Source organism: Ylistrum balloti, unplaced genomic scaffold, assembly GCF_031769215.1.
Source record: "Ylistrum balloti isolate Yb309-2 unplaced genomic scaffold, AGI_CSIRO_Ybal_v1 Utg369876, whole genome shotgun sequence".
Taxonomy (NCBI): domain Eukaryota; kingdom Metazoa; phylum Mollusca; class Bivalvia; order Pectinida; family Pectinidae; genus Ylistrum; species Ylistrum balloti.
This window is the reverse complement of record NW_026782016.1, coordinates 1,775,568-1,793,978: the sequence shown is the minus strand read 5'-3', so window position 1 is coordinate 1,793,978 and position 18,411 is coordinate 1,775,568. Positions and strand designations below refer to the sequence as shown.

The 18,411-nt window shown below is 35.6% G+C and overlaps 2 protein-coding genes across 2 annotated transcripts; both read right to left on the bottom strand.

Moving 5' to 3' along the window:
- Positions 1–287: 287 nt before the first annotated feature.
- On the bottom strand, positions 288–2,346 carry LOC132546233 (uncharacterized transmembrane protein DDB_G0289901-like). The gene is made up of 4 exons (XM_060209942.1): positions 2,258–2,346; positions 1,134–1,642; positions 823–1,050; positions 288–739 (listed from the first exon to the last, which is right to left on the bottom strand). Exons 1-4 carry the CDS (start codon positions 2,344–2,346, stop codon positions 288–290), a joined length of 1,278 nt encoding a protein of 425 aa, XP_060065925.1.
- A 3,886-nt stretch (positions 2,347–6,232) lies between these two features.
- LOC132546161 (periodic tryptophan protein 2 homolog) lies at positions 6,233–18,260 on the bottom strand. The gene is made up of 19 exons (XM_060209867.1): positions 18,181–18,260; positions 17,456–17,568; positions 17,085–17,179; positions 16,215–16,314; positions 15,381–15,524; positions 14,841–14,976; positions 14,005–14,149; positions 13,450–13,507; positions 12,805–12,960; positions 12,214–12,421; positions 11,787–11,935; positions 10,732–10,879; positions 10,249–10,399; positions 9,630–9,810; positions 9,156–9,303; positions 8,516–8,690; positions 7,574–7,792; positions 6,940–7,165; positions 6,233–6,426 (listed from the first exon to the last, which is right to left on the bottom strand). Exons 1-19 carry the CDS (start codon positions 18,202–18,204, stop codon positions 6,255–6,257), a joined length of 2,748 nt encoding a protein of 915 aa, XP_060065850.1. The 5' UTR covers positions 18,205–18,260; the 3' UTR covers positions 6,233–6,254.
- Positions 18,261–18,411: the final 151 nt, after the last annotated feature.

The following is an 18,411-nucleotide window of genomic DNA, read 5'->3' as shown; positions in this document are numbered from 1 at the left end:
TTTTGGAAAAACTATGAAAACGATTCAATTACATTAATACAACCTATAGCTATGGCAAAAGTAACAACATACACACACATATATATAGTTGTTATATTGAATCAATTATTTAATAAGTCAGTCTTTAATTTAAACTAATTTAGATATTTGTGACAAAAACATTAAACTAAATATGATTACAACGGTATTGGTAATGTGTTACTACATTAGATGTCCTATTTGTATACACTGGCAATAGATGCACGGTACTTTTTTTAACACACATTAGAGAAATGAGAAACAATATTCTAGCTCAGAATTGACGTTAATAGAGGCAATAAAAGTAAGCAATGGAATACGACCTGATACTCCTGGAGTGGTACCGTACCACCTGATACTCCTGGAGTGGTACCATCAGATACACCTGGAGTGGTACCATCAGATACTCCTGGAGTGGTACCATCAGATACTCCTGGAGTGGTACCATCAGATTCTCCTGGAGTGGTACCATCAAATACTCCTGGAGTGGTACCATCAGATACTCCTGGAGTGGTACCACCTGATACTCCTGAAGTGGTACCATCAGATTCTCCTGGAGTGGTACCATCGAATACTCCTCTATTGGTACCACCAGATACTCCTAGAGTGGTACCATCAGATACTCCTGGAGTGGTACCACCTGATACTCCTGGAGTGGTACCACCTGATACTCCTGGAGTGGTACCATCAGATACTCCAGGAGTGGTACCATCAGATACTCCTGGAGTGTACCATCAAATACTCCTGGAGTGGTACCATCAGATACTCCTGGAGTGGTACCATCAGATACTCCTGGAGTGGTACCATCAGATTCTCCTGGAGTGGTACCATCGAATACTCCTCTAGTGGTACCACCAGATACTCCTAGAGTGGTACCATCAGATACTCCTGGAGTGGTACCATCAGATACTTCAGGAGTGGTACCATCAGATACTCCTGGAGTGGTACCATCAGATACTCCTGTAGTGGTACCACCAGGTACTCCTTGAGTGGTACCACCTGATACTCCTGGAGTGGGACCATCAGATACTCCTGGAGTGATACCATCAGATACTCCTGGAGTGGTACCATCAGATTCTCCTGGAGTGGTACCATCTGATACTCCTGGAGTGTACCATCAGATACTCCTGGAGTGGTACCATCAGATACTCCTGGAGTGGTACCACCTGATACTCCTGGAGTGGTACCATCAGATACTCCTGGAGTGGTACCATCATATACTCCTGCAATGGTACCATCAGATTCTCCTGGAGTGGTACCATCAGATACTCCTGGAGTGGTACCATCAGATACTCCTGGAGTGGTACCATCAGATACTCCTGGAGTGTTACCATCAGATACTCCTAGAGTGGTACCATCGAATACTTCTCTAGTGGTACCACCAGATACTCCTAGAGTGGTACCATCAGATACTCCTGGAGTGGTACCATCAGATACTTCAGGAGTGGTACCATCAGATACTCCTGGAGTGGTACCATCAGATACTCCTGTAGTGGTACCACCAGATACTCCTAGAGTGGTACCATCAGATACTCCTGGAGTATTACCATCAGATACTCCAGGAGTGGTACCTCCATATACTCCTGAAGTAGTACCACCAGATACTCCTAGAGTGTTGTTTCCGCTTCATCGACATCAACCATCATGCAAATGAAGGCCAGTTTCAAGTTGTATCATGTGAAATTATATTAAAATCTGGATAAAGGTTTCTTTGAGCAACAAGGTGAGCCAGTGATGATATATTATATACACAGGATCAATTATTTGGGAATTCAATATAAGCGAGGCGATATGTTTATGATGGGAACAAAGAAAGATAGCTGACACCGAAAACGAAAAATAGAAAGGAGAATATGATAAATTAAAGATTTCGTTAGATATTTAAATATTGAATTATCTAAATCTTTTCTTCTGCTTAGAGTATGTGAAATGTCAAATCACTTAAATTTCACGAATACTTTATTTCGTGAATTTACCTCTTCAGACATAGTCGCAATTACACGATTTCGCGAACGATGGTCTAGAAATGACTTCGATTTCGCAAATGATGTGTATTAGATATACGAACTCCGATACCGGTAACCGAATCAGCATGGATACCAGCAAAAATTATTTCTGTACAAATGATCGCGAGGGATTTGAATTCGCGATTGAGTCTCCTCGCGTATTTACTTGCATATAAGTAATTTACAGTATTGACACGAACGTATGCCTTCTATGAGTGTTTAAAATCTTATACCGGATGTCGTCTATAACATTACGCTGTCGACTATTGAAAAAAATGACGGTCAACTCATGCGTTAAGCCGACAATGAGAGGAGACGACATAGTTTATCAACATACACAGAATAGACGTCACAGAATTAGGGACTCAAACCTTTTCACGCATTCATTTTCTGATTTCGCTGTATATCGCCAGTTTTCCGTTATGCATGATATAATTGAATAATTAGACAACTTTAGAGAAATAAAGAAATTAGGTATGTTTCTAGATACTCTGAAGACAAATGTTCATTAATGTAGTATTTCTTATTTTTGTCATTTGACGAATAGTCATTTTTACAGTATCAGTTAAATTTACATTTTTTTCATGTTGACAAAGGCGATCTGGCACAATTCATACTAAGGATTTACCAACAAGTGTAATACCGGTGCCCTTAAAAATTCCTGCCATGTATTGCTATATTAGTTTCATATCTAAAATAACATTCTTCTATAAAAAATATATAGATACGATTTCTGTTGAAAAGTACAACGACGATGTAGGGTTTGCTTAAATGGAAAAACAAACGAGTATATCCAGTGGGTTGGGATCGAGCCGGAAATAACATGTTATCATAGCGTGACGTATTGTTGACAAATCGCTTCATTCCGAACTAATCGCATTTTGCTAAGTGGAATATCGATGGTTTCGCGAGGCTAATCGATAGACGGTAGAAAACACATGAACAATCGCCTCTTTTGTTTTATCATATGAATTAAATTGATTTGTTTTTTCTTTACATTGAAAATAAAAAAGAACAGAAATAATATTGTTCCACATTATTGAACCGACAGACCGAGAGACGGATGTGCATTACGACAGTTTTTACATAGTTCCAATATTTACGTTCTCAAACGAGCTATGGTCACGTTGCCAAATGAGATTTTGTGAGAAGAGTATACAATATACAGGTGGGGAAAAGAATGAAACAAAGACATAACAAGTTAAACACAAAATATTAAGATCCACAGACGAAAAGCTACGATGGAATTAACACGTCTATTAATATCCTGGACTGGTTATCAGTAGAGATCATATGGTATTTTTTAAATTTCAGAATGAAATGAAATTGAAAGAAACACATAGGCCAGGGAGATCCTATGTTAAAGCGTACCCATATAAGACCTTATTTCAGAAGATTAAGCATCTGCTGTTTCATAAACGACAAGTGTCCGTTAAATCACAAAAAGTTTCGTCACATTCTCTGAATGAGAACAATGGTAATAACAATAAAACCACCAAGCATAATCCTTATAGGACCTTTACCAATATGGTTTTGTTATCTTGGTAAACGAAATAAATATTTGAATATCGTACACTCATAACATGGTAGACCATGATGCATACACTTACTATCGAGAAATGGAAAATTCACAGCAAGAAAAAAATGTGTCTGCACCATTTATTGGAAATACGAATTACGGATAATAAAGAAAATGCCGATATGTCAGTAGAATCTTGCTTCAAACTCAAACTTGACAAAACAATAGCAAAATATAAATAAATGGAAGATTTATACAGAAACAGATGGAAAGTACAAGAATAAGACCAGGTGTTTCGGAAGTGTGCCTGTATTCTGCTCTATCGACGACACCCGTCACATAAATATTGATAAATCCAAGAAAGTAATGTCACGTTCCGAAATGAGAACAAGGTCAACAACAACAACGGAACCAACAGACAAACTAACGAGCATCAAATACATCCAGCTTCATGTCACTCAAAGAAATAGAATGTTCCCCAAACATGTCATTATGATAACTGTAAAACTTCCCCATAATGTTCATTATCTGCATCTCTTGGGATTTCTGTGTTGTGAGTTTGACGACATGCATACCAACACGGAATCGGTGTGGCTATTGCTGATTTACGAGGTTCCTATCACAAACGTCGAGGGATCAGAGATAACGTGAGACCTGGGAGTTCAACCAGCCTTTACTCTAGTTAAATTGTATGGTATATAATCCCAACTCCAGCTACCGATTTCATCAGTAATTGGGTAATTCAAGGTGAAGAAGTGCCAGTTTGACATGGCTTTGAGGGATTCGTCAGATACTGGAGTGTATGTAGTAGACATTCAGATATACACAGGAAAGAAATCGGCATATACTTTAGTAGACCAAGCCGAAAGCATGCTGCAAATGTGGGACATAGAAGGAAAAACCTGTACTGGAAGACAGGAGATAGGCATGGTGCACAATGGAAGAAAGCAACAGAGAGACAAGGGATGGTCCAGAGTGAAGTAAGGTGTGTTTAAGATCGGAGAGCAAAAGTACTGAAACTGGGCTAACAAAGAGTGTGGCTGAAGTGGTGACACTCTGAGTGTATATTATCATGGTCAGAACTGTGGAGAAAGAACCAATTCTGGACCTCATCTCCTTCGAATGTTCACCAACGGATGCAGAGAAACCTAGTTGTCAGTTGTGTGGAAAACGAGCGACAACGTCTCCCATACTATCAGGATATCACGTATCACTGATGCAGGAGACGTATAGATGACGTCACTACAATATTCTGGGTGAGTTGGCAGTAGGTAAAGGAGGAGGAATAAGAGAAGGATATCAGCAAGAATATCCTTACATGAAAGGAGAGACTGGCAGCTACAAGGAGACCTGGCTGGGAAGGTGGTTTTCAACTCTCAGTCAGTAAAATGTACACCACCATGGGAGTAGGTGCACCAATGGAAAAGCTTCCAGAATTTCGTGTCTGGTTGTTTTCGGTGTGTGTTGTCTGCATAGGTTTCCAAGTTCATTCAGTGAGCAAGGTTTTGTTTATCCTCTACCTTGATCACTGGAGCTCTCATCAACATACCTACCCCTCCACCCTCTATCTCTTGGTTAAGTGTTATATTTAAGCTTTAACCTTAACCGTGACCACAGCAGGAACTCATTTCAACATACCTACCCCTCCACCCTCTATCTCTTTGTTAAGTGATATATTTAAGCTTTAACCTTGACCAATGATCACAGCAGGAACTCATTTCAACATACCTATCCCTCCACCCTCTATCTCTTTGTTAAGTGATATATTTAAGCTTTAACCTTGACCAATGATCACAGCAGGAGCTCACTCTGACATACCTCCACCCTCTATCTCTTGGTTAGGTGATATATTTAAGCTTTAACCTTGACCAATGATCACAGCAGGAGCTCACTCTGACAAACCTTCACTTTCTATCTCTTGGTTAAGTGATATATTTAAGCTTTAACCTTGACCAATGATCACAGCAGGAGCTCACTCTGACAAACCTTCACTTTCTATCTCTTGGTTAAGTGATATATTTAAGCTTTAACCTTGACCAATGATCACAGCAGGAGCTCACTCTGACATACCTCCACCCTCTATCTCTTGGTTAAGTGATATATTTAAGCTTTAACCTTGACCAATGATCACAGCAGGAGCTCACTCTGACAAATCTTCACTTTCTATCTCTAGAAGAAGTGTTATATTTAACCTTGACAAATGACAACAGAATTGTAATCAGCAGTAGAACTTAATGTTTTGATATTACGGTACAAATATATGAACTTAATCTGTTTAGAGATATCTTATACGCAAGCTTTGTGCTATGAAGCAGGAATCTACATACACACACACATACACAAGCCCAGATTAAGTGATCATTATATTACCCTGGTAAAATACTAGCTGCAATATAACACTTGACTAGAGAGAACTCTTTAGCTCAATCAGCTGAGCATCAGGCTAGTAAACCACAGGTCTTGGTTTCAAATCCTACCAGAGGCGATGAAATGAATAATGACCTTTGTTACAACTATATACCGCCATTAATAATCATCTGTCTTCATAAGTAAATTCTTTTCAGGGCTAATATTTCTACATCTCTTAGGTTAGGCCTAATGTACAATTTGTACAACAAATATGAAAAGAATTCCATTTTGTAATACAGTTTACTAAAGGTATTGAGAAATGGAAAGAACAATGTAAGTCTGAATGACAAATTTATTAAATGCTATGTAACACTATTCATGAGATTGCTCATGAAATTTTCATCTTCAGAATCGTCATCCTTCTCCTCTTCGTACTCGTCGCTATCGTCCTCACAACCGACCTGTGTGACACGCTTACGTTTCGCTTGTGATAGGGCTTTGATGTAGCTTATACTGTATTTGTTATGGTCACAGCTAGAATAAAAATACAGAAAATAACATTAAATACAGGTACACTACAATTACACACATCCAAGTGTCCACGACACACAGCCTACCACCAGTAAAATGTATACATATCATACTGTCCATGACACAGTTAAAAATAAATAAAACATGTCATTGTAAACATCCACTGTTAAAACCTACTTGCTTGTTTATCAGAGAGGAATTTGCTGATCAATTTAAACATACATTGATATATTCAAAAATTCTACCTGTTTTCATTAACTAAAAGAATTTTAAGACATTTTGAAAACAAACAAATATACACAATTATTCTGAACAGTGAGAAGACGCTAACACAAAAAGATGATGGATACATTGTACCATATAGAAATAATAGTATTGTGTAACTGGAGATGATAGGTTTTTCCAACAATCTTGTATTACCTGCTTTCTGTTTTATAATTCATCTTAGTAAATAACATAATGAAGCTTCCTAAAAGCTGTATAAATAAAGGATAACTTCAGTATCACTGTACTCACATCTTTCCTAGATCCTCGTGTTTGCGAGTGATGCTCTTCTGTAACATTCTCAGTGTTGCCATGATAGACTGAGATCGCTGTTTTAACTTTGGCCCATGGAACATAAGAATTTTGTTGATCCAGATCATATAGAAATGAAGATGTGATGTTGACTCCATCTGATTGGCTAAAAATGCCAGCAGTTTATCTATGTATGTGTTGGGGAGATTCTCACAAATTACAGGCACTGAAAGAAAAAGGGACAATAACTCATTCACATGTTGAAACTATAGGCAAAAATCAGAATAAAAGCAAGATCATAAATATTTAACACATGTGTTTGACAGGTTCAAGTGTGCCTGGTCAAAACAAAATGGCTGAAGATTACCAGTTTTTAGAATTTCTACGAACAACGTCAGTGTAGAAATGCATTTCAGGAAATGATTCTTTACTTGATATGAATAAAAATGAATATGTTTCATTCCATCTTCCTGTTATCCATTTCACAGAAAACTCCAAACTTTGCATTTTTATCTCTATCTCCTACACTTTCCATGGCTAGTACTGGTTCATTTACTTTGGAATATTTCTGTTCCAACTTGATCATTTCAACTTAGTAACACAAAAGCAGCTGAGTAGACAAATAGTAATGTACCATTGGACACAGGTATGGATTCCAGCACCTCTTGTATCAATTTTACTTCATTCAGTCTGAAGCTCAGCATCAAAGAGACTGAGTAGTCTCCCTTAGTGAGAGTTTTTCTCACATTTTCTGGTGTAATGTCCATCTCTAGTTCAAATGGGTCAAACACAAGGTTATGGTCCAGTGAGTACACCAATAGCCCTTCTGTTGTGGCTGATGCCCAGGCACGTCCTGCACAGAAAACATAATAAGGAAAGTTATTAATCTATACAAAGATACCGTGCAACTTCTCCAAACAACCCCTCAAAACCAGTCACCTCTTGAAACCTGAAGGAAATGATGATGTATGGAATAATGTCTTCTTTATTATAGTAATTAAAACCTTCCAAGTACCAATCCCTCTCAATTCTGAATACCAAACTGAATTTATATTGATTGTGGTACTACCAATGTTAACTTGCTCTAACTTTCAATATATATACTTTAATGTCAGTTTATGTGTTAAATCTGTCACTGTAGTATTTACAACAACAGATGAATATCAATTGTGGGAATACTTTAAACATGTTCTCACTTTCAATATATCAGGTACATTAATGTCATGTCAGTGGTTAAACCTCTCACCATAATATTTATAATAGTAGAAGGGACATATAAAACAATTGTTTTCTATGTCTGAATATAATTGAGTAACTCTAAACTTGACACTAAATATTTGCCAAAATGGAAATACCACATCAAATCTAGGAGAGAATTTAACATTTAATAATCTGTAGGTCAGAAGACATAACATTACTGTTTTAAGTAATAACCCACTGTATTATCCTCCAATAAGACCAGGGATCCCATACATCAACTCTGACCTCAAAGTCAGTATTTCTCTCGAAATATATCTATGCAGGTTTATTGTTAGACAAATACAGTAAGACAGTGTATATGGCTTGATTTACAGACCTGTCGGGGAGAACTTCACAGCCGCCACCCTGACCTCTGGTTTCCAGTGTCGCGAGCTCATGTCCCCTTTTTTCACTCCTGGTAGACTTATGGCAGTTCCATCCTTGTCACCCTGTCCTTCGTCCACTAAGGACAAACTCCCCCATTGTGTCATCTTACGTCGGTCCAAGAACTCCTGGGAATCACAAAGTATACATACAAAGCTACAATATCCTCCATACTCTATGAAACATCTACATATTTGAAAGTCATTTGAATGACATAGAAGATTTTACCTACAACATAATGCTTTGTAGAAACAATATGTCATACAAAGCCTACTTTCCACATTATCTTAATAAGTCAGGAATCAATCAATCCTTTCTGAAGTATCATCAGAAAACCAAAATCTGGCATAACCCTATTATAGCAACACTGACTTTCATAGTAGACCTTTCAACCCCAAACTCAATCCTGTTCTGTAATGCCTCATAACCTAAGGTTAAATGAAGTTACATTCAAATTCATCAATCTTTCCTCAAGTTATCATCTGGAAACCAACATTCCGACAGAGAGACAAACAGATACAGCCACTATAGCTGGTTTCACCAGCAGGGGACTCAAAAACCTAAATTCTCACTACATTCTTAACTTTACGTACCTCCATGCCATCAAAGGAAAAGTTGCGTGAAATTTCAAACTTCTTGATGAGCATTTGGTCTGGTATGGAGTATATACACACATTCTTGGAGTGTCCAGCCGCCAACAGACACAGTCCATCAGCTGAGTAGCATATTGTATTGAAAGCCCTGTATAATAAAGACATTTGTATGCTTATCTATATCCCTCACACAAACATTGTAAAACACAAAATGAAACATGTCTATATGCTAAATCATCCTTACAAAGAGATATATAAAACAGAGGAACACATAGCATATTTTAGATTGAATTTGAAATAATTTCATCCAAATCTCAATTTCATGAGTGTTACAGAATCTGACTCTCAATTTGGCTATTTGAATTTACTTGTCAAATGCTAATAAGAGACCTATTACAATTTTGGAAACAATATTTAATTATTTTGTGGTCTTGCATCTGACAATGCAATGACAAGAGTAACAAAGTGACCTACTTTCCTTCTGCAGATTTTTTAGCAGAAATTTTGTCGTTCTCACTGCGGAAATATCCAAGGTCAGCTCTGCCCTCTATTGACCCTGTCTGATTTGCTGTGTGGGGATTCCAGAAAGTGATATGGGCATTTAGAGTTGCTACAGCAAGCTCCTCTCCATCAGGACGAAAGGCTACCGCTAGAACTGAGGATGGACAAAACACAAGTCACATGACAAAAAATGGCTAGAACGGAGGACAGACAGAATACGAGTCACATGACAAAACTGCTAGTGCTCAGACAAACAGAACACAAAATCTCATCACAAAAACAGCTAATTCTCTAACAGACAGAACCAAAGTCATCATAAATTTGACCAGGAAATGTTTCAGGGATGCAGAGAGCAATAGTGACCCCTGAAGTACTGAGGATGATGTACTACTTAAAACTTACTTAACTGAATGACTTCAGTAGCTGAAGAAAAGGACAAACATTCAACTGCAGTAAACATTTCCCATCAAACACTTTAATAAGGAAAACATGGACATGAACACACATTTTAAGATAAAAGTTGTGCAGTCATGAATGCTAGTTGTCTCCCCTGGACCTCATCATACATCTGTATATGTTTAATAATCCTTACCATCAGAGTTCAATTGAAGTGTCTCCTTCACGCCTTTGTTTTCAAATATGTCCCATAATTTCACGGCTTTGTCCCAGGAGCCACTAGCTAGAAACGCTTGGTTGGAACTAAAGCTAAGAGTGCTGATAGGTCCTTCATGTCCTGTCAGTACCTGTGGAGGTAATTATGTACATCTCACTAGAACTCCAACACCACAATATATGATCAATCCTCTTTAAGTATATTGCAATATTTCCATTAAAAATTTTAATGTCTTCATAACAATTTATTTACAACTGTCTTGTCGAAGTTACCTCCCTTACCTCATTAATTCAATACACTTCCAAAAATTGGAAAATACATTGTTTATTGAGAGAACATTTACATAAAATATGAAGATTTTTAAATTTGTGTTTTTTCAGTTTTCTTTTCTGCTCTGTTTGATTTTTCAATTTTATTTGTTGAAATGAAAGTAAAGAACTTACGCAGTATATGGTAACATACCTCAAGTAAACGTCCTGTCTGCATTGACCAGACATACACCTCAAATGTATCAAGTCCTCCTGCACAAACAATGTCACCACTGTGGTCTATGGCGAGGCAGGAAAACTGACATGGACGTGGTGAGGTAAAGGTGCGAAAGTTTCGATATCTGTCAGAAAATATTCAACTGATAAGTAAGTTATGTTGGGAATATGATGAGAAACAAAATTGACTGTAAAAGGACCTTTCATGAATGAGTATTATCATAATTTGAATATTTACACTATAGCAAAACTATTCAAAACATCTTCATATTGATAAAATACTGTTTAGTATTGTAAAATGATTTGAAAAATAAAACCAAGGGTAATTCAGAATGCAATGTGAAACCATCTTTGTGAACTTTATATTTCAAATTATTTAAACTTTACATCAGTAATGCTACGATAATGAAACAATAATGTAAATCAAATTTTAATCAAATGATTAACAAAAATATGTGTAACTTCAACTTATTAACCTGTCATTAAATGTTGTCATCCATTATTCAGAATTGATTGTATTATGGTCTGGTATTCAATAATCATCAAAACAAAACAAGTCAGATTGAAAATTTGACATTAATATTTAACATATAATTGTCTCAGTACTTAAAAGTAAGTAATGGGTAGATTACTGGAGAAATATCAACCAGTCTTAATTGTGTATGAGACCAAAACAGTCCAATAAGGTCGCAATAAAATGATGTTATAGTATAAAAAAGGTATTGTCCTTAGAAACATAATCCTGGAATGTACAGTTCAAAGAGGTTTTACAGGTAGAATTTGTAAAGCAATTCTGTCTTGTATTAACAATCAGTGATGTTAAACATGACCCCCACCCCCATGTATTTATTTGAGAGTTGAACTAGCGTCTTTGAGTAATGGGACTCACCTAAAATTAAAAAATGATGTTAAAGATCTGCCTGATTTTTTTTTATGTAAAATTACATTTTAAATGAATTGTTTTAACTACAAAGCACAATTAATTTTTTAGCACCAAACATCTGACATGTCTGTTATGAGGATGATACACACCTGTTCAAATCAAAAGCTCGAACAGATCCATCCAGGGATGCCGACAACACCACCTGTCCATTCTGATTAAAAGTTACACCAGTGATTCCTCCCAAATGTTCGTTAAAGGTAACAAAGCAAAATCCACTGCTGGTGTTCCATACTTTGACCTGCAGCAAATATGAGGGAACGATATCTTCTTTCATCTATATGTATTAGTGATAGTGAAAATATCTAACAATATGCTAACCTTTAGTCTATTACTCAGACAAATTAATTATATCTGAAACAGACAGCATATCTTACTATGAAATAAAATAATTACAAAACTTTCCCAGGTGAGCTGTGCAAAGAGGACATTTTGTTATAAATTAAATAGATTTTAAAAGTAATTGTCAGAGATTTGAAAACAAGAAAAAGGAATTAGTCTGAATCCCGCTGTGTTTACCTTGCCATCATCCCCACCTGTGGCAATGTTCTGGCCATCAGGCGAGTAGGCTAGACAGCCCATGTTATTGAAGTGTCCCTGTTGTTTTAGGACATATGTCTCACTCTGCCACTCCCAGACCAGTAACTGGCCCAAACCTCCACACCCCAAGGCCAGCCAGTCACCAGTGTTGTTGAAGGCCATTGTGGCAATGTTCTGGTCTGAAATACTGCAGCATTGTAAAAAGGTACAACATAACTTTTTTTTAAACATATACGTTTTTCATAGTTTTAATGATGTTAGGTATAATGAAATGAAAACAAATCTTTTGGTCCAGTTTATTGAGATACACAAGTTATTCTGCAGAATCTTTAAAGGTTTTGATAAGTATTTAAGAGTTGATAGAGTTTATAAAGATCTTCGAATCATGTACACATGGAATTTTTCATATCAAAAAAATTTTGAAATATTTAAAAGGTTTATTTAATAAAAAGGTAAAAAAAACTGACCAGTGTTTGTTTAATTAATTTTAAAAGATGTATGCTACAAGGCTTTATATAACAATTTGTGTCAGTGGACGAGACTGCAGTTACAGCATGTATATATAGTTACTTGAGAGAGTGTATGAGATTGAAGTCTGGCATCTCATGCAGGAAGAAGGAACCATCTTGAAACCCAGCCACTAGGATGGCACTGTTTTTGTGGTAAGCTGCACACGTGAGATGAGCAAATTTGGCGGTGGCACCACGAGCTTCCTTATACGAATACCTGTCCATAACAACATGATGTATAATAACACTATTTTGAATTCAATCTACTGATAATATATAAAAATATTTACACTTCAAATGAAATTTTTAAATTGGTATTTTAACAAAAAACAAAGCAAAATGTATCTACCATAAACAAAAATATCAAATCAGAACACAGAAGAGGATCACTTTTAAAATCTATACAGAAAACGTAATACAATATGTATCCTGGTATTTATAACTTTGAAGACAACTTCATAGCCTATTAATTCAAGCACATTTAGATTCTGCTGGAGTAACAGTTATGTATAGAAAGTTTGACTTAAGCACATTGAAAATCTTTGTCACAGTATAGCTTATCCATACCTTCATAGCAGCTTTCTTACAAATTAATTTGTTTTACCAGTAATACATTAGATGCATACAAATCTTCAAAATTTACAAATCAAATATTGAAATATTCAGTTTCAACCTATATACTTAAAAAAAAGTCTTGTAGACTAACTTTTGTGCTCGCTGATACAAAACTCTCTCATCTGGTTCTGCAGTGTCCATAGGAATTTCTGTAAAACATCAAACAGGAAAAGGTCAAGAAAACAGAAAGGTATTAGGCCTTATATATATCCCCATAAACATTATGTTGAATCAACAAAGAAAGCTTTTTTTTTTTAAATTTCTTATGCATTGTCCATTAAATCTGAAAAGCAGTGTCAGCAAAGCACTTTTGTCCATTACCATAGCAACTGATTTCCTGCCATTATTTTTTAAGTGAACAAAAAGAAGGAAGAATACCTTAGTAATTATCTATGATCTGTTTAAAGTTCAGAATACTACTGTACATAAAACGTTCATTTTTGTATTGTGTTTCACAACAGTATCTGTTCTCAACTTCTCCTGATAATGTAAAAGTGACATAACATAATCTTAAAATGCTTTAAGTTCTCTGAATACATTGGTAAAATACCGAACCTGAGTACAATACTATACAGAATTTCACAATCTCATTGCTTTATTTTACAAAACTAAAATAAATTTGAGTTTATCTCCTGAAAGGGTCCACCTTTTGAATCCGAGATTTCCTGCTCATCCAGATCATCCTCTTCACCTTGATGTTTGCGAACTTTCGGGACGAATGGTCGTAAATCTTCCAGTTTAGTGTCGCTCTCCCACACACACAGATGCCCATTCTGACTTATGGTAAATACCTGTTCTAGTTAAGGATATATACTGAACCATTCATACAGGTCTAAGCCTTTTTAGCTCTAAGCTTTTTAAGCGCCCTCGCTTATACGGACATTTATAGAATCACATCCTGTAATTTTAAGAATATTCTGCAATTAGTTGCAAACTAGATGTGAATAAGACTTAAGTGATAACATTGATGTTGATAAAATACAAGTTACATGTTCATTGATTTATAACACAGTAAATCCATGTGAAGCATGAAAATAAAACCGAAAGTTTGACTGTATCTCGTAAAAAATTGTGGGTGCTTCTTTTTGGTTTAAACTTCATCTGAAGTGATTTTTGTTGCAATTTTTTTGTTTAAAGCAACAAAAACATCAAAAGTTTCTCCTCAATGAACATTTCATGTAACACAATAGGTAAGAACTACCTTACTAAATCCATAGATATATATTTCATATCATGAAAATTCTACACTTAGAGGCACAGAATAGACTAACATAATCAAAACAAATATCTTTTGACCAAAAAATATCAAAACATGGTCTGGTCATTAAGACATCAATTGCCCGAGCTCTACTCTCCTCCAGAGCCCAAAATCTGAAAAATGGTGTTTTTATTTGAAATTCTATGATAGTCTACAACAAATTCTTTTTTTTTCAAACTATTTTATGAACTCAGCCGAAATCTGTAAGCATTGTATAAGGATACATCCAGGGAGTTGTGGGCAAAGTATGCAGCAACAATGGCATCATTGTGTCCCCCGAGGGAGTTGATGGTAAGGTTTGCGAGGCGTTCTACTGCATGTACCCTTGTATTCATATCCTTAGACCCAGTACATAGCACCCTGTAACATAACACAATATTACTTCACAGTAAGTTTAATGGTGTTGTGCTACATTTGATTTTTAACATGTTTTCTTTTATATCATGATAATTCAACCTTATACAATAATACAGGTACCTCATATCTACCAATGTTAACCTATATATGAACACGAGCCTTTGTTTCTCAACATTATCTGTGTCTGAAATTTTCACATTGGCATTAATAGTGATGTGAATACAAAATGACCATAACAGGAAGTACATATCAATTCAACAACATATATCAATATTTCCTCTATGTACCTTACACCCAGTGAGCTACAATACAGCAACATATATAAAATCATAAGGCTAATGTTTTTTCTCCTATACTCTGCAATAAACATGTATGCAGAATATCTTGTTTACAAAAAATCATCATACTTTGAATCCGATGTCCAATCAATGCAGACAGTTTCATCATAGGCTCCTTGGTATGTGCGGTACAGCTGGAATGGGTTAAACTCCCTCCTCTTACCAGGAGCATGGAACACCAGGATAACACTGTTCCTTGTCACTGCAAATTTCCTTCAATCAAGTGAAATTAAAAAGTGAAAAACAAAAACAAAACAAAAAAACAAACAAAAATTATGTCACTGAAATTGGCAACAAACATTTTTTAAGAAGATGTGTTTAAATGATGTTAAAAGATGATTCATTTGATTTATTTTACAATAATTTTGAAACAAACAGCTAATCTTACATTAATCACTCCTGTTGGCTCTGATGGAGACATGTGTGGGATATTATTGTGGGAGGAAATGAAGAGTATGCGGGAAAAATCCACGTAATTGGATAGGTGGTTCAAAACCTATTTACAATTGATTGATTTATAACTTTCTATTACAAACACATTGTACATCAATTAAAAAAAAACAAATACTATTATAGAAAACTAGTTATGTTGAATGACAAGTTGACAAGCAGAAGCTAGTTTTAAGTAGCTGAACTGCTAAGGGTATCTGCCCATAATCATTTGGACTTGCAGACTCTTGATCCTTTGTGTCCTACTTTCCCTCCTGTTAGCTTTTAATCAACTCAATTCATAAGTGTTGTGTGAGTATGGAAAAGAAAAAACTCTGTAGAAGATAGTGTTACAATTTTGAGAATAAGAAAAAGGAAGTAGTTGTTTTTAAGGGCAAGCAACCACAAATGGTCAGGAAGTATGATTGCAAACTCGATTAATTCCAATGTTTTGGATCTGATCAATGAACTTACTTGCCATCAGGGCTGAATTTGACCTGATGGACTGGCTGATGGAAGTGGTATGTGTTGAGAACAGTCTTACTGATCAAGCTGCATAGGTAACCTTCTCCATCTGTAAGTACACACGTAACATAACTTTGTATTACTTAAACACTGCATCATCAGACTTTTGCCCCCAAGTTTGTTTTCCGACATCAGAATTCATATCTTTACAATGTACTGTAATCCAGTACTAATTGATCATTTACCGTAAAAGGTATCTTTTTTATAAGCAACAAAAAATGTATTTTTCTTGGAAGTCTTGATACAGACTATTGTTATCTTTCTTGTTTTCTATTTTTGGGTGACTTTATTCCCTCCTAAATAATGAGAGATTTCCAAAATATTAACTTTTGTAATACCCTTTAATCCTTCTTTTAAGATGGCAACTTTCTTTTTGAAATTTAAAGAGAAATATTTCCCCCTCATTTACCTGGAGTCAACAATTCTTTATATTCCCACTTCTATAATTACTTAGAATCGTTCATCTACTCCAATATCACACAAGGAGCCAGCAATCAATCCCATTATAGTCAACCAATATCCCATCTAACAGAAGCTTGCTATTTACCTGGCACTAACCACTCTTTTATTCTTAAAATTTGTTTCATAACAATTTTCGAAACAAGTTATTCCAACTTATAAAGGTCCTTCCTATGAACTTGGATGGAAACATGTTTTGGGTCTTGTTGTGGAAGGAAACAGAAGTACCTGAGGAAAAGTCATGTGGTCTAGCACGTCACATCCATTCACAGAATCAAACCCTGAATGTCTAAGTGAAAGCTGAGTTTGTTTCCATGACGTCACCTAACCAACCTTGTTCACCAGTAGCTAGCAACTTACCCTCGTTGACCAGGATCATGGTGTAACCATCGGGAGACAAAGCAATACATGTTATATTTTTCCCGCTTTCTATTGGCAATGTTTCTGATCTGTTGCTGTAGAGAAACAAAATGAAATTTATATTATATTAGTATTTCTTTTATTGAAATAAGTAATGATTTTTAGATCATGACATTAATTATGAAATTATTTGAACTTGCAAACTGATGACTAAACATCCTGCTACAATTAATGAATGCTCTACTTTGTTAAATCTGACATGAAGCAAATATATCCACCTTGAAAAAAAGCCTCTCATCATATTATTTCAATCATTAACTCTAGTAATTTTAACAAATGGTAATTAAACAATAAAATTGTTGTTGACTTACTTTTTTAGGTCAAATATAGTGACTCTGTTTCCCACAGGACTAATGACACTGTTGCCATCTGGTGTGAACACAACATTACCCTTTCTGTACACTGAACCCAGTAAGTTGGAAAACTACAATAGTGAAAATCTTATCATAAATACCAATAACATGTGTATATGACTAAAACAACACAAAATTTCAGTAGGTTACCAAATCCTAGATATAATCAAGGCTTCTGATAAACACAAATAAGATGAATTTTGATGCACCAAAAACTTTTTTGGCTCTGTTTTACATATTTTTTTAATTTCAATACAGCATTTTCATATTTATACGAAGGAATTTGATGCTTTTGGTTATATAAAGTTAGATTTTGTAACGCATAAAGAAAAGATATGTTCGAAATGTACTTATCATAAGACTGAAATCATAAAAAATATAAAGTTCCTCAATATCCTTGGTTAACCCGACATCATATGCATTAATCTTTTTATGTAATTTCATCACAACATGGTCCTTGGAAGGGTCAGAATATCAGATCACACAAAATTAAAGAAATACGTTCATTTATCTCTTCCTCCCACAATAAGCGATAAACATGAGACATTCATTTCTGGTATAGGCAATGGACAGGGGGGGGGGGTTAGTCAAAACATTAAAGAAACTTTTTCAGCCATTGTTATATATCTTCAATTGTTTCCTATATGTCAATATGATATTCATGCTCTCCATTCCATTCTTACACGATATGAAAACTTCATGGTCATTGAATGTTCAAAGCATCATTATGTTCCGTATCACATTTTCATAACAAACCAGCACATGACGAGCACATGTTTATTACTCGTGACGTCAACTGGTCCCTACTGCAGTTTAAGAGGACGGTTTTGATTGGATCCTTTTACATAAGACGACCAATCAACACCAATCTAAGAAGTGATAGAGCTTTGCGATCACATGATACTTTGTGGATT